The sequence below is a fragment of the Neofelis nebulosa genome, chromosome 18 (genome assembly GCF_028018385.1).
Source record: "Neofelis nebulosa isolate mNeoNeb1 chromosome 18, mNeoNeb1.pri, whole genome shotgun sequence".
NCBI lineage: Eukaryota > Metazoa > Chordata > Mammalia > Carnivora > Felidae > Neofelis > Neofelis nebulosa.
This window is the reverse complement of record NC_080799.1, coordinates 30,624,919-30,652,352: the sequence shown is the minus strand read 5'-3', so window position 1 is coordinate 30,652,352 and position 27,434 is coordinate 30,624,919. Positions and strand designations below refer to the sequence as shown.

The 27,434-nt window shown below is 37.6% G+C and overlaps 1 protein-coding gene across 4 annotated transcripts in view; it reads right to left on the bottom strand.

The window, feature by feature from the left end:
- SMG1 (SMG1 nonsense mediated mRNA decay associated PI3K related kinase) overlaps window positions 1–27,434 on the bottom strand; it is a 127,613-nt gene that overhangs the window by 58,325 nt on the left and 41,854 nt on the right. For 2 of the 4 annotated variants that reach the window (XM_058710888.1, XM_058710886.1), the window contains exons 2-13: window positions 20,323–20,380; window positions 17,040–17,203; window positions 15,212–15,367; window positions 13,189–13,325; window positions 12,182–12,240; window positions 10,962–11,175; window positions 8,209–8,334; window positions 7,728–7,800; window positions 6,726–6,823; window positions 4,319–4,492; window positions 2,407–2,631; window positions 1,116–1,217 (exon numbers count right to left, since the gene is read on the bottom strand). In XM_058710888.1, the coding sequence (XP_058566871.1) occupies window positions 1,116–1,217; window positions 2,407–2,631; window positions 4,319–4,492; window positions 6,726–6,823; window positions 7,728–7,800; window positions 8,209–8,334; window positions 10,962–11,175; window positions 12,182–12,240; window positions 13,189–13,325; window positions 15,212–15,367; window positions 17,040–17,203; window positions 20,323–20,336 (1,542 nt within the window). In that variant the 5' untranslated portion in view covers window positions 20,337–20,380. The remainder of the gene's footprint in view (window positions 1–1,115; window positions 1,218–2,406; window positions 2,632–4,318; window positions 4,493–6,725; window positions 6,824–7,727; window positions 7,801–8,208; window positions 8,335–10,961; window positions 11,176–12,181; window positions 12,241–13,188; window positions 13,326–15,211; window positions 15,368–17,039; window positions 17,204–20,322; window positions 20,381–27,434) is intronic. The other 2 variants (XM_058710884.1, XM_058710885.1) reach the window with 1 other exon arrangement.

Sequence of the window (27,434 nt, the reverse complement as noted above, 5' to 3'; positions counted from 1 at the left end):
GCAGGAGAGTGATAACTAAATGGAAAATAAAATTACTAGCTGCCTAATGTGATGATACAAATCAATTTGAAGACCGAGAAATTCACTGTCCAGAACATCAGAGACCTTAATTTCTTTAAAAATCCAACCTTAAGGAACCTACATACATCAGAAAGTTTATAAAAATTTTCAGAGGCACCTGGGTGGTTTAGTCAGTTAAGCGTCCAACTCTTGACTTTGGCTCAGAGGGTGGGCTCCTGCCCTGTGTCGGGCTCTGCGCTGATGGTGCAGAGCCAGCTTGGGATTCATTCTCTCTCTCTCCTCTCTCTCTCTCTCTCTCTCTCTCTCTCTCTCTCTCTCTCTCTCTCTGCCCTTCCCCAAACGTACGTGCATGGCACGCGCTCATGCATGCTCTCTCAAAGTAAATAAATTTTAAACATTTTCAAAACCTTATTAGAGAGAAAGGGTCCTCTATATTAAGAGTTCATAAAAGTATCAAAACACACACAAAAAGAGCAATTTGTTAAAATTGGTTTTTCTTTTTTTTTTTTAATTTTTTTTTCAACGTTTTTTATTTATTTTTGGGACAGAGAGAGACAGAGCATGAACGGGGGAGGGGCAGAGAGAGAGGGAGACACAGAATCGGAAACAGGCTCCAGGCTCTGAGCCATCAGCCCAGAGCCTGACGCGGGGCTCGAACTCACGGACCGCCGAGATCGTGACCTGGCTGAAGTCGGACGCTTAACCGACTGCGCCACCCAGGCGCCCCAAAATTGGTTTTTCAACAACTACTTGGAAAATCTGTCGCGGTTCTGACTGGGAGTCAGTTGAAAAGCTAATAGTTAAATTTATGACATACACAGTACTTCTGAACTTATAACTTTAAAAAGATAGCTGCTTGTTTTATGAAATTTTAATAAAACTTGATAAAAACAAATTACGGAAATATGAAAAGAATAGCGGCCCATCAGTCTGACAATCAACAAATACTAAGTTAAAGGCATCACTGTAATCATTGTATTTTAAATCCAGTATTTAGCATTTCACTCAGTTTCATTTATGTAGCCTAATAGGCAACTTAGGTCAACTCTTCAATGACCTAAGTTACCAGAAGTTCTTATCAGGGCATCACTTACCTCCTTTTCTTTATGATAACGCAAAAATAGTAGTTTAGATGATGGTATAAACAGTTTTTCTACAAATGACGATGGCAGTTTTGTATTTATCTGTTCAACAATCTAAAAGAATAAAACAAAAAGAAGTGAGCTATCAAGACACAAAAGGACAAGAAACCGTTTTTAAATGCAAAATGAAAACAGAAAGAAGCCAATCTGAAACAGCTACACACTGATTCCAATGATAAGACCTCGTGGAAAAGGCTAAACTATGTATACAGTAAAAATATCAGTGGTTACCAGGATTCAGGAGGGATGAATTGGTAGAGTACAAGGGATCTACAGGCAGGAAAACCATTTAGTATGATACTATAATGGTGGCATTATTCATTTGTCAAAACCTTAGAATGTACAATCCAGAGAGTGAACCCTAAGGTAAACTATGGACCTCACTTAATAACCTGTCAATTTGGTTCATCAATTGTAATAAATGCATCACTAAACAAGATTAGTTAATAATGAGGGGAACTATTGTGGTAAAGAGTATGGGAACTCTGTACTTAAGGCTCAATTTTTCTCTAAAACCTTAAAAACTGTTCTGAAAAATATTAATTAAAAAAGTAATATATCTAAACTATATCTTAAATCCTTAACATTGTAACATTTAAATGTTGAGACACTTAAATAGGATACCTGTATCTACACTTAAATATGGGCATTTTTTTACATTGGCAATTGGCAGAAATGCTCAGCAGAATATCAGCTACACTTTGCTTTAAAACAATTCAGTTGGGGATGGAAGCACAGCAAGGAAGACAGAGAGTCAGAGGCCTAGAGGAAACCAGATGGACCATGTGTTTCTAATTATAGAAATAATACAAAGATTCATTATGCTATTCTATTTTTTTAATACCCTTCAAAATGCCCATAATAAAAGACGGAGAGGAGGGGAAATATTTATGGTTAAGGAAAAAATAAACACTATAAAACAAGTTTGATTTGGGAAACAAAACAGAACAAGGTCTTTCAAAATATCTATCAAGTACCGATACAGTATTTATCATGTGTACTCGATAGTCTTATGTGAAGGACAATGTTTCATCCAAAAAAAGAGAGACAAGGAAAAAAGCTATATTAAGATCAAACACTAAAAGTAAACAGATAACAGAGCAAAAGCAAACTAGATTATGTAAATACGACTAATTAATGCACTCTTAAAAGAACAACAACCAAGGCCTTCACTTCTTCTACACTGATTTAAGGGCCTGAATGAACAAACATATTAAAAAGCAACAAACAAGAATTCACATACCAATGTGAGTAAATTCAAGACTGAGATGATATAATCTGTACCGCATGTCTGGCAATTCTCCAGTTGATCTAATCCATATGTAATGACCATGTCACAATGTATAGTCATGCTAGGATCCAAGCTGCCGAGCAAAACACCAACACACTCATTAGCAGCTGTCAACACAGCCTCAGAAAAAAACACTTGGTTTGCAGCCGTCACACATCTCATTACTCTGTACAGAACCTGCAAATGGGGAGAACAAGCAGCTTTTTAAAAAAATTCACATGCTTCCACAGAGTAAAAAAAATAGTTTCTATTTAATGCAGTTTCAACTGAAAATTAACTGCCTGCCTTGTCAGTAGTCTCTTAATATTCTAGCTCTCAGTGGCTGAATAACAAGGGTATCTTTAGTAAAATACACACAATGATCTTGCCTAAAAAATTCTAAAGTGCTACTGTGACAGAAAATGGAATTTGCCATCCTCTATTTCTTTCATACCCAATTTCTATCACCCTCCCTCCCCCACCTGAAGTGACCAAATGGCTGAAGCTCAGAATTTTTATATTCATGAAATACACCAGTACTGAGAACAGTAACAGTATTAACATGGGAATAAACCAGCCATGAAAATAATCTTTCTCCATTAAAGCACTTGGGCTTTTGGTAATCAATCTTTTAAAACTAAATATCCTAGTCACCTTAGCTTATGAAAGTTCATGTACTGATGGCCTCTTTGGAAACATAACTCTCATTCATAACATACAATACTTATTTGAGGATTATGAAAATCATGTAACTTCCAACCAAAAACCCCACTAAACAATAAGCATCACTATTAATGTACTAAATTTCTAATAAAAATAAGTTAAGAAAAAGCCAACAAATTGACACAGTATGTTTTTCTGTAATATTCAACAATCACTACATCCAGGCTTCAACCTATAGGTTAAAAAGGCCTAGAAGACCTTCATAAAAGAATATATTAAATATATAACTACCCGGGGAAAGGACTGTTCTTTCCTTTTGTTTTGTATCTGAGTTTATTGCCCTTATTTCAACACTAACAATCATCAAGCCTGAAGATATTAAATCATCTTGTTCAGGTTTAAACTATCAAAATGCTGGTTTTAATTATCTTCAAGATCTGACATTTCTGCTCAAATACACAATTAACTTACCAAAAATTACATATACAATTAATATCCTATTTTATCTAGCAACGTATTCAACAGAAGTAAATAAACATGAGAGTTTTATCCTAACAGTAAAATTTTAATCATTTAACCTTTTATGACTACATCATGCATGTTTCTCCCTTCTTATTCAAGCACAGCCAATGACAGGTTCCCTTCTCATTTCTATCAGACAGAGCCACTCCCTAGACTAATGCAGTGCAGCTCACGTTTGGGGCTGCTGAAGAGGGGCAATCACACTGCCTCTTATAACTGATCTCACACTACTATGTATTTAAGTTCTTATAATTTTATAACCTTGGATGTCAGGCTATCAAGTTGTTTCATCCTGCCATGCTCAGAAAAAATTACTTTTTGAGGATTTCTCTGTAATGTACTATTCTTATTATGCTGAAAAACTAAACTCAGTAGTTGAAAAGCAAAATTATTAATTTCATGAAAGATTTTAAAAGAATATTAAAAGAACAAGAATAATGCATTTATGAAGGATCTCATGAGATAAAACTTTGCACATTTTAAAATGCAGTGTAGCCTTCGTCTCATATGGGGGTGGGGAAAGAAGAGGGATACAAGAGGATTCCCTACTTTCCTGGTGATTTAAGAAAGCAGCCACATATGTACCTACATACTAAACAAATGAAGAGTTAATAACATAGTTCACAAGGTAAAGAGAAACATTTACAATACACAACCATTTTATTTTTGAATGATACTTAAAAGTCCTAAAGACACTTACATCTGTTACATATGCCTCAGTAATTGGAGGACCTCTAATTGGGCTGAAGCGTTCCCCAATGCTCCTCACTACAGTACTGAACACCCGGAGAAGAGCTGCCAGCTTTGGTAAGGACACAGACGGAGGAGGAACATCTTCATCCACCGACTCCCCAGAGGCCACATGGCTGAGGTCCTAGATGTGAAATCACAGCACTCTTATTTAAGTAGGACATTGTTCAGGGCGCCTTGGTGGCTCAGTCAGTTGAGCATCCACCTTTGGCTCAGGTCGTGATCTCACGGTTCGTGGGTTTGAGCCCTGAGTTGGGCTCTGTGGTTGACAGCTCAGAGCCTGGAGCCTGCTTTGGATTCTGTCTCTCTCTCTCTCTCTCTCTCGGCCCCTCTCCTGTTCATGCTCTGGCTCTCTCTCTCTCTCAAAAATAAACATTAAAAAAAAATTTTTTTTAAATGTTTAAAGTAAGACATTGTTCAAAAAAACCCAAAAAACTCCCATTTTTAAAAGTTTATTTTAAAGGTTTATTCATTGAGACAGAAAGAGAGAGAATTCCAAGCAGGCTCTGCACTGTCAGCTCAGAACCTGACGTAGGGCTCAATCCCACAAACCATGAGATCATGACGTGAGCCAAAATCAAGAGTCAGACACCCAACTGACTGAGCCGCCCAGGTGCCCCAAAAAACTCCCAATTTTTAAGTCAATTAATTTTGTAATAGATTTTTACAAATAAAGTAATTTTAGCCTATCAGAAATCAGAAAAAGAAACATGAATCTAAATGTAAAAATGAATTTGACTTCTCGAATTAACAAGCCAATATTTAAATAAGCCAAAATAACCTCAAGAGATTGAGGAAATAACTTTTCATACCAACTCAGATAGGTATTGAGGAAAAATTAATTCTAGTACATATACTCTGTTACATACAGGTATAAATGAAGCCAGAAACTTTTGCCATGCCGGAATTGGTTTCTGCCAAAATCTTACTCCAGGTATTCTTTGAGCCACTCAACTCAACAGTAAGTATCCCTACATGAACACCATGCACACAAAGAGCGAAGGGAAGTGAAGTGTTAAAAAATTATTAAATCTGGTTTACAAATCTAGTTAAGGAGATAAGATATACTCAAAGAAAAAGATTGGCAAAAAATAGGATACTAGAACCCACATACACCTACATATAATTAGGCATCGAAATAATTAAAGGGAATGAGATCTTATAAATACCAGAGGGGGGTTGGGGGGGAGAGAACTGTTACAAACAAAAATGGTTCACTGATACAGATACAGCTTTAAAGGCAGGCCAGGAACAAAGATATTCTAAGTGTGGAGGCAAAGAAACACATACAAGCAAAATACTCCCTTCATTCTTCTCTGAAAGGCTCAAAATAGCAAAGACAAAGCTGAATCATTATGGGAGCCTCAAACACCACACAAGAATCATGGCAGTTCTGAGTAGAGAAGAAACACAGAGGTTCACACAGGACATGGCCGATTTAAGTCATGAGCAGTGGGCCAGGAAACCCAAGACCCAATAACAGAGACTTGAGCAGGACCCTTAAAGTGGACGCACTGCACTTATACAACTGCAGAGTCTGCTGAAGCCAAGGCGTATCCTCCAAAGCATGACCCAAGATCCTCAGTGTATGTGAAAGAAAAGTCTTTAGAGGCTTGTATACAATATCAATTCACTTTACTTTTAATACTTTTAGTAACAGAAAATAAAAATGAACTACAGAAAATGTCTTCAGAAAACTACTAGCAACCAGAATTATTTCAAGTTTTGCAAAATAAGTCCTGCTATTTTTCTTTCAGTCTTTCCGGTGATGCAGCTGGTAACTTAAAAACAACATGTAAGGGACACGTGGGTGGCTCTGTTGGTTGAGCATCTGACTCTTGATTTTGGTTCAGGTCATGATCCCAGAGTTATGGGATCAAGCCCCACTTTGGGCTCCACACTGAGTATGAAGCCTGCTTGAGATCCTATCTCTCTCTCTCCCCCTCTGCCCTTCTCCCTGGCTCACACTCTTTAAAAATTAAAAAACAAAAAACACACATCTAAAAAAAAAAATTAAAATATTTTAACTGTCTTGTAATTTCTATTCAAATGTCAAGTGGTCTGAATTATTTTAAAAATAAATCTACGTGTGTCTGAATGGGTCAGTCGGTTGAGCATCTGACATCTGATTTTGGCTCAGGTCACGATCTCACGGCTTGTGGATTCGAGCCCCTCAGTCTTTGTACTGACAGCGTGGAGCGTGCTTGGGATTGTCTCTCTCTCTCTCTCTCTCTCTCAAAATAAATAAATAAACTTCAAAAATCAATCAATAAATCAATCAATCTAGCACTGTTTAAGATTTCTGTCTTGTTCTTAACTGAAATCTTAGGAAATAACTCAGGTTTCTATATACTCACCTCAGCATATGCCTCCATATCCTCTAGAAACTGACCAAGAAGGGTGGTAGAAAATGCAAGATCAGCCACCCAAAACGGCTCTAAACTCTGCAACCATCCTAAGAAACATACAAAAATTTTAAAAGAGTAAAGAAAAACAAAAAATCCAAGTTAAAAATAGTATCTAAAAGCCTTGTTTTAAAAGTTATGATTTTCACGTTGCATATCCTTAAAACATACCTTATTTCATAAAATTAGGAATGTTAACTGTTAAATAAGCTGATCATGATTACCAATGTCTTTTAATGCTGCAAAAATGAACAGTCTCCAGAAATTAAAATGTGTATCTGCGTCCTTATTTTTCATATTGTCACTATACACATGGCTTAGAGTAAAATGCCACAATCTACCACCAGCCTGGCTTTCAACTCCAGAGCCACAACCACCCACCAAAGGTGTCCACTCATCTCCCCAGTGGAAATGGGTCAGAACCACTCTCAGTGTCATATCCTATGTTCAGCAGGTTATTGCACCAATTAAGCTAAGAGAAAGAAACCATTAGCACCTCAATCAAGCCAAAATGTCCAAATGAATTGTGCTAGTCATTCATTTAACTCAAAACAAATGAAAAAATTTGTCTTTATCATTTAGAGTTCTCCAAACGGATCCAGAAAAACAGGTCACAAATATCCAGGATTTCATTCTACACTTAGGAGTACTGCCCCTGCAACACCACCTCCTACCAGCACCCTCCCCAAGTGACTAGGGCGAAGTCCTTTCAATTTCTCACAGGTGCAATTACAACCTGTCTCTACCCTCCCCTACGAACTACTAAGTACACAATCTTGCTTTGAAAGGATAGATTTTGCTAACAAGGAATGTTCATTTATAATAACCAAAATATTTCTGGGAAGCAATTCTTTTTCTTACATTAGGAAAGAAATACTATTAACAGCTGGACTCTGAGCAACCAGAGCTCCTTCCCACAATACTTAAATGATTGGTATATGCTGAATAACTTACCAGACACCTGCTGTGTAAGCGAAGGTTTCTGAGTATGATCTATATGCCATCCAACTAATATATCAACTGTATCCTGTGTGGAGACACAGAGAAAAGGGCTAATCATTTTAAGGTCTAACTGCTATCCCTCCTGTGGACCATTTCAGAATTTCAGAGTAAGCAATCCTAGCAAAAGTGTCTGCGTTCAACCTATTTGACATTATATAAACTTGGGGGGGGGGGGGCAGGGCAAGAGAATAATGGAACTTTGTTTATGACCCTGAGGAAGTATTTTTTTTCTTTAAATATTTTAAGGCATTAATGTCAGAAAGTACAGATGGTATTTACAAAAATAGTATTACTGGACCATTCTATCCTAGACTCTCTATCACTGATTACACTTTAACAATCAGAAGCTTTGTTTTCTCTGATTCCCAAGGTCCCTATACATACAACCAACCCTTCACATCATCACCTAAACAGAGAGGGTCAGGGAACTCACCCTAAAATTAGTGCTGAAAATATGAGGGTAACATCGAGCCACCAAAAGAATGCACTTGACACATTTGCAAAGTAATTCTGGTGTATCCACGTTTTCAAGAATGGACTGTAGGCTGGTCATTACAAGCTAAAAAATAAAAGTTTTAAATCATGAATATTCAAAACAGAAAACAAGCATACTGGGTTCATTATTTATTAGTAACTTTATCTAAAATTGACTATAGTACCAAAGAAAACAAAGTGCACAGTTTTAGCTCCAAATAAAGTTGAAAGCATTTCATTCCACTAAGATTAGGCTGAAAATAAGTACTGTTTCATCGTATTTAATGTCTCTTAAAATATTTCCTAAGTAACATCCGTTCACATTATTCCTAAGTGCTCTGTTTAATACCATGGACTTGATTAAATTTCAAGTATAAAACTAAGATGTGCTTGGAAAACTTTTCCTTAAAGTACTACAATTACTCTCCAATTCAAAATCCATAGCAAATTTTATGTAATTTATGCTTTAAGATATTAGCACTTGCTTCAAATTTGAAAGACACAGAGATTAACATGGCCCCAACACATGAATGACAGACATGCGGGCTCATGTCACCACTATATACCGTTCTATTTTTTAAACAAATGTAAGGCAGACCACTGATACAATTATCTTGCAGCTGTCAGAAACCATTTTTTTCCTAAAAAGAAAAGCTCTTCTTTACAAAAAAAAAAATGAGGTTGCAACTATAGAAAAAATGCTAGAATTGGAAAAGCACCTAACATTTTGCAGTTAGAATCTATATGGGTAAAGAATATGAATGGGTGCCAAAATCACGGAGTGAAATATACTAAAAAAAGGATATTCAGAAGGTCTCAAGGTATCATGCCCAGATTACTGACCAATTACAAAGGGAGAAAAACAAGCCTCCACAATGGGAAGATTCTGGTGGTCATCACCTCAACCAGGTGAGCACTCTTTCCCTCTGACAGTAAGACAATCTGCAGTTATGTGCCTGCTGGTGGTGGGTTGCAAGAGTAAGGATGAACCCATGAAGGACTCATGACCAAAATGTTTAAAGTCAGGAAAGAGCAATCAAACGCACAAAGTAGAACATTCCAAAAATAAGAACAGAAAGATGTAAACCATTCTAATTGAGAGAGAGTACAGAGGCACGCTACCAAACAATACACGGGGTCCTGATGGAATCCTGGGTCAGGTAAGACAAAAGCTGTAAAAGCTTCTTAATGGCAGAAGTTTAAATTTGGACTGCATTATGTAATAAAATTTTCTTAGGTATAATAATTTTGTTGTTACATAAGAGAAAAGCCTTATTCTTATAAGATGCATGTTGAGGGTGAACTATTGTGAAGCGTGTAATTTATTTTCAAATGGTTCAACAAAAAAGGATGCGCTGCAGAAATAAAACAAATGTAGCAAAATGATAGTAAGTAACAAATCTAGATAAAGGACATATGGGTATTATATTGGTCCACGTTTTCCCATGGATTTGAAAATTTTCAAAACAGGGGCACCTGGGTAGCTCAGCTGGTTGAGTGTCCAACTCTTGGTTTTGGCTCAGGTCAATCTCATGTTTGTGGGATCAAGCCCTGAGTTGGGCTCCTTGCTGACAGCCTGGAGCCTGCTTGGGATTGATTCTCTCTCTCCCTCTCAGTCCATCCCACTCCCGCTCGTCCGCGCACCCTCACACTCTCTCAAAATATGCGCACCCTCACACTCTCTCTCAAAATAAATAAATAAATTTAAAAAAATAGTTATAATCTTTTTTTTTTAAGTTTATTTTTGAGAGAGACAGAGACAGACAGCACATTAATAGGGGAGGGGCAGAGAGCGAGAGAATCCCAAGCAGGCTCCATGCTATCAAGCTCTGTGCTGTGAGATCATGACCTGAGCTAAAATCAAGAGTCAGACACTTAACCGAGTGAGCCACCCAGGTGCCCCAGAATATAACTATTTTTGAAAGTGACTTTAGTAAAATAAAGCATATCATGAATTGTAAAGAGCACATATAAATAAAAGATAACTGATATTCTAAAACCATACCAAACTCTAATTTTTAAAAACATGATTAGTCAACAAAAATTTAATTGCTTGTAAGTTTGCTCAAAATTAAATTGAGAGTGATCTTTTAATATATTCAGATACACAAAAGTGAAACAAAACTAAGTAGTTTTGGTTTTCATTTATACAAATTTATTGTATATATCACCTGGAGTAAGAATTTTTGGCACATTATCAAACCTAAAAAGTCCTAGAATGTGTGGTGCTGTTCAGTTTGTCTCCCTCAAAAACCAATGAGTGTCCTCCTATCCAGCTTCCTCACCAAGTCTCTATTTTCATATCAGCAAATGATTGTTACTAAGCAAATTCAAAGGAAAGCTTCAAACATGCTAAAAGCTAAAAAAAAAAAAAAAAAAATTTTTTTTTTTTTTTTAAAGATTTTATTTTTTAAGTTTTTTATTTCAGTAATCTCTACCCCCAACATGGGGCTTGAACTCACAACCCCGAGATCAAGAGTCATATGCTCTTACGACAAGCCAGCCAGGTGCCCCTAATTTATTTTAAATCTACCTTTAATGTGTATCCTTCACTCAAACTCAGAAAGAGAAATGTTACTCATGTCATATTTACTACCAGTAAATAACCCCTTTTCTAAGTTTCCCTTCTCCAAGCTTCCCTCCAAAAACATTGTTGGGAAGTTGTTAAAAAATTTTCTTCCCCAGTACATCGGTTTTCCCTTTCATTCTTACCTGCATTACAGATGAAAAGGCTTTCTTTTCTCCTACAGTCTCTAATGCTTTGTAGGTGGCACATAAGTAGAGGAGTTTAACTTCATCTTTTGTAGATGAGCTAAATTTGCTAAAAATCCATTTGAAGATCTTCTCAGCCTCATAGCTCAGAGAAGCACAAAGAAGGCCAAGACAGCAAGCTCCCTCCTGTCTCAACTCCTGAAGCAATTTGCTACTGTTTATTTCAATGCAAACAAAACAAAACACACAAAAGGCTTAACATTTCAAAGATGACAAGAATGACACATTTTACAAAAGAATGTCTTCAATGATTTTTCAAATTTTTCTATTCAAACTACATAAAAGGTTGAAATTTTATCTTTAAATGTGTTCTCTATTCTATCCCAGTGCCCAAAAGCATCTTTGTTAGACATTAGATTTTCTTTTGCAGGATCAATTATTTACAAACAGTAAGGAAAGGGCCAGAGATACTAAAATTCAGCCTTCAAATTCCATCTCAAACTACATTAAATGATTCACAGAAAAGGGCAGCAACAAAGGATCAGATAAAACATACTACAAATAACTATATACAATGTAGTGTTCAGTAGGTAAGGACTATAAGATAGGAAATGGTAACAGTTAAAAAACGCAACAAACTTAAAAGGATAACAGCACTGATTTAAGTATATTAATAACTATATAAAATGAAACCATCAAAAAGCAGTAAGGTTCGTGACCTGCTGAGATGAGTTTTTGGTGCTTTCCAACACTGCAATTCTTTGGGAATCACCATACGAAGAATAGACTGCACACCTTTGTGGAGAACCCCAGTAGCCTCGTAGAACAGATGGTGTGAATGCACTGTTGCCCAAAGAAGGAAGCTCCCTTTCACCTCTATTCTCTAAGCAGTTTCAAAATTCTCTAGTTTACAAAAGGTAATTGCATTCATTCATGCCAGCATTAAGAGTCTACGTCATTCCACAAGTCAACGCTCAATTACTCAATCAAGTTGACAAATTAGAAAAAAAAAAAAAAGAATGGCATTTCTTTTCAAGTGGATTCCATTCATACTCAATGGCAATTAACATATAAATGCTTTAACACCGATAAAGATGGCAACACAATGAAACATTAAGTAGATATTCATAAATGAAGCCAATGAGTTTATCTTCTTGTATATTTTTAAATAATTTCTAAAAATGCATTTTAAAAACTTAAAATTACCCATAGTTACTTACCTTTCATTAAGCACATCATGTACAGCAGCCAAGATATTATCCAATTGTTTAACTAGTACCTTTAAAAAAAAAAAAATTTATAAAAAATTCGAATTCCTATACTTTCAATAACACTGTATACTTTTTACTCATGTTCCCCTCCAAATTCTAATCAAACAGCACACCTTCCTTTTATTATTCCCAGTCCCCAATTATCAGGAGTGTTACAAATTTCCTTTCAGATTCTGAAATGTATCTGTTCCTATGTACCACCACGATCATCAGTGAAAAAAATAAACTCAAAAGCTTTTTTTACTTATGCTCAAAAAAAAAACAGTGACGGATGGAGAGGTGAAAAGTTAAATGACAAAGCAACATGTCACATATGACACACATAATGACAGAATTTAGATGGCAGACATATGATATTCAATTTCAAATTGCCATATATTTGAAATGTCTCATAATAAAATGGGGGGGGGGGGAGGCAGAAAACTTATTTGAACCAAATATTATTTGACTCACCATGCCATTCTCATTAATTTTTTCCTGCTCCACATCAAGTTCTTAATTTCACATCAGGAGAATTACTCAGAGTGTATTTGTAACTGCTCCTGAACTTTTTTCTTTCAAGAGTTTTTCCATTTATTTAGCCCTGGCCACTAGGGCATACCTACCCATGAATATAATATGTAACCTCCACCCCAACTTCACATATGAAAAAGAAAGAGACAGTCTGTCCTAGCATACAGAAAAACAATTCTGAGGGCAACAAAATAAATGGACTAAACGTTAAAAGCACTTTATTGCAGAAGATACCAATGCAGATCCAACAATGGCAGGTAAATTACACAGCAGGCTCATTAAGTTCTCGATCACCATAATACAGGCCAAGTCAACCAGGAATAAGGAATCCCTGCCATTTTCTCCTTAGAAGCAAATCTTTTCCCTTCTTAAACCACTCCAGGTAGCATTATCTACTTTATTATGGAAACACAAAGTTATCAACATTTCTATACTGTACTCACCAACTTATTTTCTGGTTGCTGAATAAATTCTTTCAACTGCTTTACAGTAGCCAGTCTTCGGTCTCTGTCGTCTTCCCGGGTGATCCTCCGAAGAAGATTCGACAGTCGAGACTCATCGGAATAAGACATCGATCGCTCTGTGAAAATAAGCATTTGTTTCTCAGTGAGCATCCCTTGTCATTAAAAAAGGGAAGAGAAGTTCTGGTTTGCCACTTCCCTAGCAGCGGCATGCCTTGTACATGGTAGCTGGTGATCAGACATTTGTTGAACTGAACGTGTGATTGAGGTTCACAAAAACGATAACGTGAACAAGAGACAAACAGAAACCCTCCAGCCCAAATATTTCAAAGTACGTCAAAAATCACAGTACACTGAACAATAAAAGTTCAACTGAATGCAGGTCCTATCACACTTTTGTCACTATAAACCAAATTCCATCAGAGTGCTGGGCACAAAGCAGACCCTCAAAAAAGATAAACCTAAGCAAACACCTCATTCCAGAGGACCGGCTGAGAGAGAAAAGAGGATTAGAAATTACTTTCTTCAGATCTATTCCAAACTCTTCAACATCCAGCATGAGTACAGGTAAGAGACTTCTACAGATTACGGATAAAGTCTCGACCGGGCAGAAGGAGGCTATATGCTTCCATTTCTCACTTGGTAACCAGTGGAGGGAATTCTCTTGGTCACATTATCATCACTTTCCTAAGACAAAGTTTTTGTGAACTGCAATCACACATTCAGTTCAACAAATGTCTAATCACCAGCTACCATGTGCAAGGCATGCTGCTACTAGGGAAGTGGCAAACCAGAACTTCTCTTCCCTTTTTTAATGACAAGAACAAATAAGAAAGCTCAAACAACGCTGGTTACTGCCAATAAAATACATTTAAGTACTAAATTTTTCTTTTTAAATTTTCAGCTGTGCATTGGTTATTGATTAACCAATGTACAGTCAAAACAAACTAAATTAAAGGCTCTGATAGTTTCATTTCTAAGGCATGAAAAATTTTCGATAATAAAACTAATTATCTAAGAGAAGGATATGATTTTTTTTAAGACCCCTGGCCCAGTGAGTAGTTCAGTAAAAATGGACACTGAAAATGTCATTAGGTTAAAAGCCAAGAAAACTAAGCTCTATTTACAACTCTGCCACTGGCCGGGTTACTTAACTCTGAGCCTGCGAGGAGAAAGAACCGGACTAAATTAAATTAGCTTTGGGGTCACCTTCTAGCTTCTAGCATACCAAGGTCAAGGACATCAAACACTTTTTAAAAATCAGCACACCCTTTGACTAGTGGGTCCACATCTGAAAGTTTATCCAATATAAATCATTTTTTAAAAGCCATACACACACACACAAGCTGTATGCATAAAGATACTTGCCAAGATACACACAACACACACACATACACACACCCCATGGAAACAAATGGTCATAACTAAAGGACCTAAGAGTGACTATATCCAACAAAGTTTTTACATCAGAAACTTCAAAAATTTCATGCTTAGCTTTACCAACAAAATAAATTTCTTCTAGAAAAATAATGATCATCATTACCTGTAATCATCATTCAAGGCACTTTACCTATTCAGCGGGGCTGTGTTACAAGGCAGAAGGTGGGATCCATTTATTTAACTTTAGAAAAGTGCCCACTCCTTTTATAACCATATTGCCTACAGACCCTAGAGTTCAAGGACTTGTAAGAGCCCATCACACACCATACATTCATCATCTACTATAATCAGGAAAATCCCTTCTTTAGATCTTAGCTAGTATTCTAATCTTAAGAGAATTCTCTGAAAAGTGTAGTCTAAAAAGTATTAAAACCTTTCCTATGAGAATTTAGTCTAAGAAACAGTTCACAAAAGAACGCCAACAATTATCACCTATACATGTTTTTCAACTTGAAGTAAACTAACCAACTCATGTATGTGCAAAACATTAGTAAGAAATAAGGTGGCCAGGAAAAAGAGATTTGTGGAGGCATTTGTGACTGGTCCCCAGTTTGCCCAATCTTACCCTGTGATTTCCTCATGTCTTTGATGGCTAATGCACGACTGCCATGCTGAATACTGGTGAACTCAGGGCTGGTCACATTGTTAACTCTCAGCTCTTGCCCCAACGACTTCCGACCATAAGTATTTTCCCCAGATCCTCCATTGACACTGTAGCCACCTACAACCAGCAATATTTACATTATTTTAATAGGGTTCTTTGTTTTACTCAATCCATTTCTGATAGTCCAGGATCTTACAACCCCTCTGCAAGCAGCTCAACCAGCCTCTGTTTCTCCTACTCTCCCCCTGTGCTGCCTGCCCTGAAGTCCTTTTGGTTTCATTTTGTGCACCCAAGGAAGAAGAGAAATGAAAACCAAAGTCAGATTTTGCACTGTAAAACTTTTTAGGGGCACCCAGGTGGCTCAGTTGGTTAAGCGTCCGACTTCAGCTGAGGTCATGATCTCACAGTTCTTGAGTTTGAGCCCCACATCAGGCTCTGTACTGACAGCTCAGAGCCTGGAGCCTGCTTCAGATTCTGTGTCTCCCTTTCTCTCTGCCCCTCCCCCGATCACATTCTCTTTCTCAAAAATAAACATTAAAAATTAAAAAAAAAAAAAAAACAAAACTTTTCAGGGGCGCCTGGGTGAGTTAGTCGGCTGAGCGTCTGATTCTTGGTATTGGCTCAGGTCGTGATCTCATGGTTGTGAGATCAAGCCCAGTGTCAGACTCAGCAACGGGCATGGAGTCTACTTAAAATTCTCTCTCACGCTCCCTTCACCCCTTCTGACTCATGTGCATGTGCTCTCTCTATAAAATTACCAAAAAAACCTTTTAGAAGTTTAGAGGACAGACTAGTCAGGAAACCTCAGCCTTTATGATAATACTGTATTTTGGGCAGCAAGGAAACCACATTATGTGTATTCTAATGTATGAAAAGAATTTTAAAAATTTTAAAAAGGGGGGGGGGTGGCCCTGGTGGCTCAGTCAGTGAAGCATCTGACTTCAGCTCAGGTCATGATCTTTTGGTTCACAAGTTCAAGCCTCATGTCAGACTCTTTGCTGACAGCTCAGAGCCTGGAGCCTGCTTCTTGGATTCTGTGTCTCCCTTTCCTTCTGCCCTTCCTCTCTTTGTTCTCTCTCTCTCTCTCTCAAAAATAAACCATTAAAAAAAATTGTTTTAATGTACGAAAAGAACATTTAAATTTTTTCTTTTTTTGTTTTAAATGTTTATTTTTGAGAGAGAGAAACAGAGCACAAGTGGAGGAGGGGCAGAGAGAGAAGGAGACACAGAATCTGAAGTAGGCTCAAGGCTCTGAGCTGTCAGCACAGAGCCTGATGCAGGGCTCAAACCCATGAACCACGAGATCATGCCCTGAGCCAAAGTCAGACGCTTAACCGACTGAGCCACCCAGGTGCCCCACATTTAAATTTTTCTAAATGAAGGGGGTAAATTTATTATGAAGTTTCAAAAAGAGCACTGTAAAAATATTTATATTTAAAAAAATTTTTTTTTGATGTTTCATTTTTGAGAGAGACTGACCGTGAGTGGGGGAGGGGCATAGAGAGGGAGACACAGAATCCAAGAAGCAGGCTCCAGGCTCTGAGCTGTCAGCACAGAACCTGACACGGGGCTTGAACCCACGAGCTGTGAGATCATGACCTGAGCTGAAGTTGCATGCCAAACTGACTGAGCCACTCAGGTGCCCCAATATTTTTATTTTAAACATATTAAAAGAAAAAAGTAGGGGAGAAAGAAAGAGGGAAAGAGGGAGTAAGAGGAAGGCTGGTAGGTTAAAAACCAAACAAACAAAAAAAAAAACATGCCTCTAACAGTAAGAAAGCATATATACCCTTTTCGTCATTCTGAATGTCAGTGTGAACTCTGGTATCATCATGCCTTTGCCGAGACACCACAGCTGAATTGGAAGGTTGCAGTCCATAAGAAGAAGGCCCACCCCTATCTCTGGATGAAGAATATTTTAATGTATCTGGGTCGGCTGATGCACTGTCAGTTCTGTAAAGAGAGAAGAGCATGAGATTAAACTTTAAACAAATATTTTAATAGCCCAAATCATACATCTTTTCATTCAAGCCTCTCCTACCATTCTAATTTTTTTCATTACTATTATAAATAAGCACTCCAATTTCAAATGAATCTTTCAACGGGGAAAGGATTATCAATGAATGAAATGCTAGCTTTCAGCCCCTTCTATTTTATAGACCCATTCAGACACACGCATAACTACCAGGATTAGAGTGACCAACTCATCCTGCTGTGCTTGAGAGTTAACGATTTTAGCAGTGAAATCTCGTGTCTGAGGAATCCCCTCAGTTCAAGGCAAACTAAGACAGTTGGTTACCCTGGTCTACGATTCTCTTCACATGATGTGATAAAAGGAATTCTTCCTAAGCTCTCCTCCTAGGAATGGTTAATCAGTGGAAAAATTACCATCTTCCCAGTCGTAAAAATAAAAAGCACAGGCAATATATCAGGCAAGGGCAATGTGACATTCCCTCTCTCTCTCCCCTGAATTCCTAACTTGATTATTTGGTGGGAAAGTAATTATAGAATGATATTTGAAAGCAAGCTCGATAGGATATAAGAAAACATTACCCAGAAAATAAGATTATTTTAACATACTGGAGACTTCACTGAAGACTCCTGAACTCTAGAGACTACCTATTAAAATTATAAAGAGTGAGAAAAATAAAAATAAGGTATCAGTAATCCAATGAAGCTGAATTAGAAGGCTGCAGTCCATAATCTACTTAAAAGTCAAGTACTGTCTAGAATAATCGCTGATACTTAGACATTAATAAACAAGTAGTGCAGGCCAGGGTTAGAGTAGTCCTTATCCTTACGTAAGGATCAGCTCTATGCCTCAGTGTCCTCATCTGTAAAGCAGGGAGCGGTGTTTCATGATTTCTCATGAGCCTTATTCCTCCAGCCATCAATCCTAAAGTATCAAGAAATAAGACCACACTACTCTACAACAGCATATGAAAATACTAAGAAAGAAGCTCCTGTCCTATTGATACTACTTCTGAAAGGAATAACCTTCTTACAAATAATATGTACTAAAAACACCTTCTGCACCCACAATTATTTGGGAAACTTAAGGATACTGGCCAAGAGCAGTTAACTAACCTATTTCTCAACCCCCATGGCTCTTCCCTCGTATATAAAAGTGACTTCAGTGTTTGTGTATATATTTCAATTTATCATCTTTTCTCCACCCCCCACCCATAAAAATACTAATCATGCAACTCTGAATAAGCTTAAACACCCTGATCTATATTTAAACCACTGTTAATACAGAATGCAAACAATAGGTCCAATGAAACTTGGATAAGTGACACAAATCTAAATTATTCCTAAAGTCTGTTAATCTGAAACGTGATAAAATTTCGTAACCTTAGCCTACTACAATAACTAAGGCTCCATAATGGAGTATCTTCTTCAAACATTCAGGGTTCACTTGTCGACAAGGCTCAGTACTTCCAAGATGTGGAAAAATAAAATCTATGGAATTTCAAGAAAAAAAATGTATGAGGATTTTTTTCTAAGCATACTAAATCTGTAAGCATTCAAATACCATTAACACAAAATGGAGCATGAGAGCTTTTTAAAACGAATGTAATGGCATCCCCCATGTTTCTAAAAATAGCACACTGAGTGCGTACCTATAATAAACCATTACATACCATAAATTTCTGAAAGGGAATTGAAAAATAAAAGAGAGCTTAAGAGCTTTTCGGACAGATTTTGAACTCGTCTATACACATGGCACCTAGCACAACCTGGAAAAGTAAGATGTTAGCAAGATAACAAAAATCTACCAATATTTAAATATCTGAATTTCCTGCTTAAATTATGTTTATATATTACATATACTACTTTTACCATTAAGAGTTAAGTATGTGTATCACTTTTCTGGTGACAGCAGTAAACATAAGGCAGCAGAGAACATGAATTAAAAAAAAGATCTGGGCTCAAATCCCGGCTCCACACTGAAAAGGTAAGTGGGACTGTGCACAAGGTACTTAGTCTCTAAGCCTCAACTGTTTCTTGCATAAAATGGAGATAATACCTATCTAATGTGTAAAGTTGTTGCGAGGCTTAAATAAGATAATGGATTCGTAGGACATGCTTAGCTTGCAGGGAATGCTCAAAGTTATTAAGACCATAACACTAAATAAACTCAAGATTTCCAGTCTAACAAACAAATCATACATTAGTTCAAGAGCACAGGAATACAATTAAACAAGCTTTCACATCCAATATATAGCAGCCGATTTTAAATTCTTCATGGAACAAATTAAGCAATCTGCTACCAACAAATCCATTTCTACCCACAAAGCATTTTATTTCAAACTAAACTGAAAAAGAAAAAAGAAAAAAGGAACAACTTCCCAATTTATTAGAAATACAGGTTTTAAAATCCCATGAGTTATGAACACCAAGTATCCCACCCCCATCCCCCACTGGGAGTCTGGGTTTTCAGAATAGAACAAAAAAATTCACTGGGGTGGAACTACTGTCTCAGAACTGTCTAAAAACTCACTAGTTGCCAAGTTCTTTTAATACAAACTGATCAAAACATTTCCAACCAGAATTCAAGTTATAGGTAGTTTGAACCCCAAAGCACAAAATGGCTCAGCATTTATATGAAATGTCTATTTTTTAATATCTAGACTGCTTAGGTCTCAAAAAAAAAGTCAGTATCCAGCTGTTAGCACCAACAAGACCACCCAGTCCAATAAATAGAAAACTGTTAACGAACGGAAATGAGCACTTAAAATGAAGCAATCAAAGGCATAAAATACAGATTTGAATTCAAAGAGGCAGGCATAAATAAATGTTAAGCCAGTTATAAGAGCTGAAAAAGCTATCATCTGCCAGCATTAGTGTCTCAGTTTAGTGATAAGAGAAAATGTATCTGTTAAAACTAAGGATCATACAAGCAAGGATCCAAAAATACCTCCAGAGCCCCTTTAATACTCTAAAAATATTATGGAGAGAGAGAGAGAGGAAAAAAAAAAAAGAAATGCATAAATTTCCCCCAAATCATTAAACTGAAGTTAAAGCCTGATGTACATGCCACATGAGAGGTAAGTTTCTAAAGCTCATACCTCAAAAATCGCATACTGTATAATATGGAGCCTTTGTGATGTTTTGCATCAAGTCAATCTGTAAGACAGTAGTTACAATATTAGTGAAGACAGTGGGTTAAAACATTTGTTGTTCAAACATGAAGCAAATATCACTCATGGGTTAGGTGCTTTTAGTTGTACTATGGCCCTCTAGGGTTCATATGCTGAAGCAAAAACTAAGATGGAAAGTCGCTCTATGCCTTAGAAGACAGAGAAGCTTAAGGTGGATACCAAAAACTTTTTAGTTACATAAGAGAATTTAAATGTTAACTATAACATACAAATCACATGCAAATCTCGTTACCGCTCATTTCGTTAACTATTCTCAACATACAGAAAAAGTAATAAATCTGAGAGGTCATTCATTTTGAATGACGCACATCCTCAGACCTCACATCAACAATCCAGCATGTGCTAGGGGATAGTATCTCCTGGCTACATGTGGTCTTATCCAGTTCTTGTAAGCACTAAAAAGCAACCAAAGGGAGGGGGGAAAAAGCACCACTCTCAAAGTATGAAGTCAGGGAATTCCCTATCATGAAGCATTTCCCAAAAGCACCCCAAAATGACTTGATGCAAACACCACACCTAGTGGTGCCACTGGAATAAGCATCATATTGCTTCAAGTTGTTTTTAAGTAGGCTTATGGAAGGATTTTGCTCTCACAGTGAGATCTAATTTGTAATGGATATCAACCAGGAAATGAGATTTGCACTTAAGCCAATGAGGTGGGAATGCATTTATTCCCTAAAGCAATGGTGCGCAAAGATAGTGTCACTGTCATAAAGTAGCTGTAGAATATGCTGGGAGTTCATTGTTAGTGAAAGTTAATACACTTGAAAATGATTTATCTTTTACAAATAAATTCAAGGTTATCCCTATGATGCCTGTTACTCACCTGGATTCAGACATGCTTTCATGAGGGATACAAGACAAGGTGAAACTATGCTCTAAAATATGCCGATGGCTACAAAATTCATTTGGGAGGCTCACGACTTCATTCTTTGAAACTCTTCCCACAAGATAAAATAATCCAAACTTAGTAAAAACAGAACTGAACCAGCATGCCGAAATTCTGAGTTGACTTAAGTTTGGCAACACTGAAATATTAACAGTTAATAGAATTTCTTATATTATCTATAACACCAAATCTTAATTATCTATTAATGAATTCTTTGTTACTCATTTTTAATCACCAAACTCTCAACTAAATAGCCACTGAAGACTCAAAATATAAAAATATATTTATTTTTGTAAAATTATAAATAATTTCACTTTGCCCAATATAGGTCTGGCCTTTCCCCTCAACCTCTAGAAGGTAATCTCTAAAGTCTTGGAATGTCGTGCCTAGTAAAAGTGTCCTTGTTCACCTGGAGGCTTTGGGACACACCAGAAAGTATAACAATGTGACTTATGAGGGTGAGGGGGCTTTGAGTCACATGGATCACTCAACCTCCAGAAGGTCTGGAAACTAACTTTCTGCATGTGGGCAACTGATTATGTATGGAGTCCAAATAAAAAACTCTAGACACCAATGCTGGCATGAGCTTCCACGGTTGCATACTATCTGTCACACATCAACACCAAGAAAGTAATACTGTGCTCACAACTCCACAAGGAAAGGACAATTGGAAGGTCCACATTCGTAACTTTCCTGGACTGATGTATAGGCCTTTACCAGTAGCTGATTTTAATCTGAATCTTTCACCTGTAATAAACTGTAACCATGAGTATAACAGCTTTCAGCGAGTTCAGTAGTCCTTCTGGTGACTTAACCAACCTAAGAGTAGCCTTTGGGACCCATGAACTTGGAAATGGTATCACAAGTAAGAGTGGTCTTATGGACATTGCTCCTTCTCATTCTGCATCTGTATTTAAAATCACTGAATATACTGTAACCCAAAATCCTAGATTATGAATTTTTTTTTAATACCATCTTAAGAAAACATAGTAAAGATCTGACTTCAGCATAATTTTCCTTCCAAGGCATCTCAAACACCCTCTATTGACAGACCTCTAACCAAATTAACCAGAAGGGACAAAGCAACTCTAAAAGGGCACCACATCAGATTTTATCCTTTGCTTCATGGGCACAATTGTCCTCAGTGTAAAGACTGATCAACAGAGCACCCCCAGGTAGTTCCCAGACTACAACTAGGTCTTCAACACTGCCCATGTTTCCCTAATCAGGGTTCTCTCCTTCCCCAGTTTTAAAGCTTCCTGCACCTTCCTCCTTTCCCCAGAGCTCTTCCAATACACAACCTTGCAGATTCCTGCTTCATGCAAAATACAAGCCATTCTACAGCACTCTCAATAGTAAGGGCTAACAGTTTTGAGCTCCTACCACATCTGGTAGGCAACTTAGATCAGCAGTTTGCATGTATCTAGTATTTCATTTAATCTTTAACATAATCTTATTACTATTGTTATGATTAACTCATTACTAAAGATAGTAAGTTCCCCTCTTACAGATGAGGTAACTAAGGTTCCATAACTGACTGAAAGTTGCACATCTGGTAAAAGGCAGAGCAAGACCTCAAACTCTGTACAAACTTTCAAGTTCTTCAGCACTCCATCAGTGCTTGCCAACTTCCTTCCAGTAAATCCACAAATTCACCCATATCTTCACACACAGCCTTTCTTCCCATCACCCTCACATAATGAACAAGTAAACATCCTATCTACAGTAACCTTCTGGATCCACACATTCCCCCTATTTTCTGAGGTATGCTGTGGACTCCCACTTTCCTACTGCTCATCATATCACCAACACATGAGCATCCTCAAGTCTTTCTTTTAACAACAACAAAAATCAAAATCTTGGGGCATCTGGCTAGCTCCCTCAGGAGAGCATGCAACTCTAGATCTTAGGGATGTTAAACTCTAGATCTTGTGGGATGTTCAAATCCCACATCGGGGCGGGGAGCCTACATTAAAAAAAAAAAATCTTAATTTCCTTTCTCCTTCTAATTGTCTGGACTCTTCACAGCTAAAACTCTTGAGAAAAATTTATCTTCCTTATCTTCACTCACTTTTCAATTCACTGTAACCTGGGTCCCCCCCTGAGCACTCCAATGAAACCGTTCCTACCAAAGTAGGAGCTGCCACCTGTGGCCTATTTGTCTCTAAAATGCCATAATCTCTTTTCAGATCATCTTGCTCAACATCCCCTGATGACTTACTTTGGACAATTGTCTATTCACACTCTTTCTCAATACCACTCTCAAGTTTTTTTACGCAACTTTAATTCCACTGACTTTCTACTTTCTCCTAGTCCAAGTACTTTCTTCCTCCTTCACTTCCTTCTTTCACCTTAGATTTCATGGTCCATCATTTCACTTATTATTGTTTTTATTTCTGCTGTGTTGGTTGTGATCTCTCTTCTTTCATTCTTGATTTTATTTATTTGGGTCCTTTCCTTTTTCTTTTTGATCAAACTGGCTAGTGGTTCATCAATTTTGTTAATTCTTTCAAAGAACCAGCTTCTGGTTTCATTAATCTGTTCTGGTTTTTTTGGTTTTAATAGCATTAATTTCTGCTCTAATCTTTATTATCTCCTGTCTTCTGCTGGTTTTGAGTTTTATTTGCTGTTCTTTTTCCAGCTCCTTAAGGCATAAGGTTAGGTTGTATATCTGAGATCTTTCTTCCTTCTTTAGGAAGGTCTGGATTGCTATATACTTTTCTCTTATGACCACCTTTGCTGTGTCCCAGAGGTTTTGGGTTGTGGCGTTACCATTTTCATTGACTTCTATATACTTTTTAATTTCCTCTTTCACTTCTTGGTTGGTCCATTCATTCTTTAGTAGGATGTTCTTCAGTCTCCAAGTATTGGTTACCTTTCCAAATTTTTTCTTGTGATTTCAAGTTTCATAGTGCTGTGGTCTGAAAATATGCACGGTATGATCTCGATCTTTTTGTACTTACTTAGGGCTGATTTGTGTCCCAGTATATGGTCTATTCTGGAGAACGTTCCAAGTGCACTGGACAAACATGGTCTATCATTTCAACAACACTCTTGCCAGTCACCTTAACCTCCCTTAATATTTTCCTCACACCGATCTGTTAAAACCCCAACCCTGAATAACCCAATTATCAATTACCCATCATCCCTAAGTCATCACCACATTCCCAGGTCCTCTGATGTTCATCTCCCATTCTCTGTGTGCACTTTCCAGACCTCCCCATTCCCTTTGGATTCCAAATTGCTCTCCTAAACCTCCTACACACACGCGCGCGCGCGCGCACTTTACTTCACCAAGAAAAAAAAGATACCATAACACATCGACACCCAATTCTAGGCCTTGATTAGGATCCATCTACTTCCACCTTCTCGTAACTTTGCAAATACCCTTTATCCTGTGGAATCTACCTTTCCCACTGAACAATGGAATCTTCTCTCTACACATGTAAAATTTTCTAATGTCTCTCACTTAAAAATACAAAAATATGTTTAACAATACAAAACAAACAGAAAAGCTCCATCCATCCCACCTGACACCACCAAACAATCTGCCTTCACTTTCTGCAAACTAAGAGTTGTCTCTATTTCCCGCCCTGTTTCTTCACCTCAACTGGCACCTCAACCCACAATGATTCAATTTCTGCCCCATCAGTTTTGGCCAAACCAACTATGACTTCCAGGATGCTAAACCCAAGATAGCTCAGGCTTTATCTTACTCCTCAGAGGCTTTCACAGGGCTGCTAAGTGGAGTTAAGCAGGTTATGGCCCCCAGAAAGGTGTCTTGCAGAGAAGAGGTGGGCTGAATGAAAACTTCTTTTTAAAATTCCTACAATAACCCTGGGCGCTCAGATCCCGAGAATTCAAAGTAACCAGATTCTTCTCTTCCTTTGGCTTATGGGACATTACACTCTCTATTTCTTCCTACCTGGTTCTACTTTCTTAGGAACCTCTGAGGTCTTGTTCAGCCTTCTCTACCAAGCCACTAAATCTTAAGGTTTCTCAAAGCCTGACCTTAGGCCCTCTATTCATCTCACTTTGTGTTCTCTCACTCAATCCATACCGATGGCAATATTTACCAGTGTTTGACAAGAATTCTTAAATCTAGGCCTCCATCACTGATGTCCACACTGAGATCTAGATCTATGTACCCAACTGTTTAAAAATTTTTTTAATGTTATTTATTTTTGACAGAGAGAGAGAGAGAGCATGAACAGGGGAGGGGCAGAGAGAGAGGGAGACAGAGAATCCGAAGCAGGCTCCAGGCTCTGAGCCGTCAGCACAGAACCGGACATGGGGCTCGAGCTCACAGACCTCGAGATCATGACCTAGGCCGAAGTCGGATGCTCAAGTGACTGAGCCATCCAGGCGCCCCATGTACCCAACTGTTTAAAAAACAATCTTGGGGCACCTAGGTGGCTCAGTCGGTTAAGCATCTGACTTAGGCTCAGGTTGTGATCTTGTGGTTTGTGAGTTCATGCCTCGCATCAGGCTCACTGTTGTCAGCAGACAGCCTGCTTCATATCCTCTGTCTCTGTCTCTCTCTCTCCCCCTCCCTTGCTTGAGCTATCAAAAAATAAAATAAACATTTTAAAAAATATATTAAAAAAAATCTCAATGTTCTAATGCCTCAAATGCAACTGTCTCCTTTCCTCCTGGAATCCCCATTTTAATAAATGGTACCATCATCTAACCACTATTTTCTAATAAATGGCACTATTTGATCAGCCAGACAGTATGTCTCCCACTTCCAATGCTCATCTCCATCCCACCTCCACATTCCAACATTATTGTTATAAAACACAAATCTGATATCTTCTCACTGCCCTTATCCTATGTACCTTACTTCCCTTTTTAGCTATATCTCTACCAACCACCCCTTTTATACTCCATGTCCATCCATCCTAATCTTTCACACCCAGAGGAAAAAAAAATCACCTTGCTCAGCCAGTCTGCCTGGAACAGCTTTGTGCTCACCCCTTGGTGACCCTAGCCAATTTATCTTTATCCTCCAAGCTTCAGCTTTACTTTGAAAAGTTTCTGATTCCCCTAAGTCTGGCTAATAGTCCCTGCTATATAAGTGCTACCAGAGAACCTAATAGTTCCTTTTGAGAAGTGTATTTAAATGTATTCTGCCAGAGACTGAAAATACCAGAAGGGCAGGGGACTGTCCATGTTGCTTATCATATATTCCCATTGCCTAGATGGCATATAAATTACCTGTTGACTAAACGATTGCTTACTGTCATAACTGAGGCCTTTCTCTCAACCGTGGAATACAGTTCCCTAACCTAAACCAACACTAACTTTTCTTCAACCCATACTTCCTCTCCAGAGCATTCTATTAAAATCAGTATTTTCTTGATCATTTAGTACAAGAGCATTAACTAAGAGCTAATGACTCTAAAAGGCAAACTAAGATGGTTCCAACCCTGTAAGAATTTATAATCTAGAAACAAAAGAACTGTAAAGTCAGAAGTTCCAATTAGGAGTATAAAATGCTCTGTGATTTCAGAAACAATCCCAATATTCAACTCCTTCTTCAAACTCTCAAAGTGTGCACCACATTAGTTTGCACTTAGTAGTTATATACTAGCTTCAATTTGCTCGCTTGTTTGAGATGTGAGCAGAGGGTACTATCTTATACCACACACTTTCATAGGGAAAAGAGAAAAATATAGTGGTTGCGGCACAGGAGTACAGACTAGATGAATACCTTGGTTCAAACTCCATTACAATTATTTAAATTAAGTAAAAATTTATATCTTAAGTTAAACATCCATAACTAAAATCTGATCTATGCATATGATCTTAAGACAAACTTATAAACACAAAAGCCACCAAAAATAGATTCGGGCTTGCTTCAGCCATATATGTAAATGAATTCTGAATTTTTTACCTACTTAATATGCACTTTTAACACCTTATTTATTTTTGTCACATCAAAGGACACTATCAAGAGAGTGAAAAGACAACTCACAAAATTAGCAAAATTGTTTGCAATCATGTATCTCATCAAAGTCTAATATCCAAAATACATAAAAAATTCTTGGGGTGGTTCGGTGGCTCAGTTGGTTGAGCATCCAACTTCAGATCAGGTCATGATATCACAGTTCGTGGGTTTGAGCCCTGT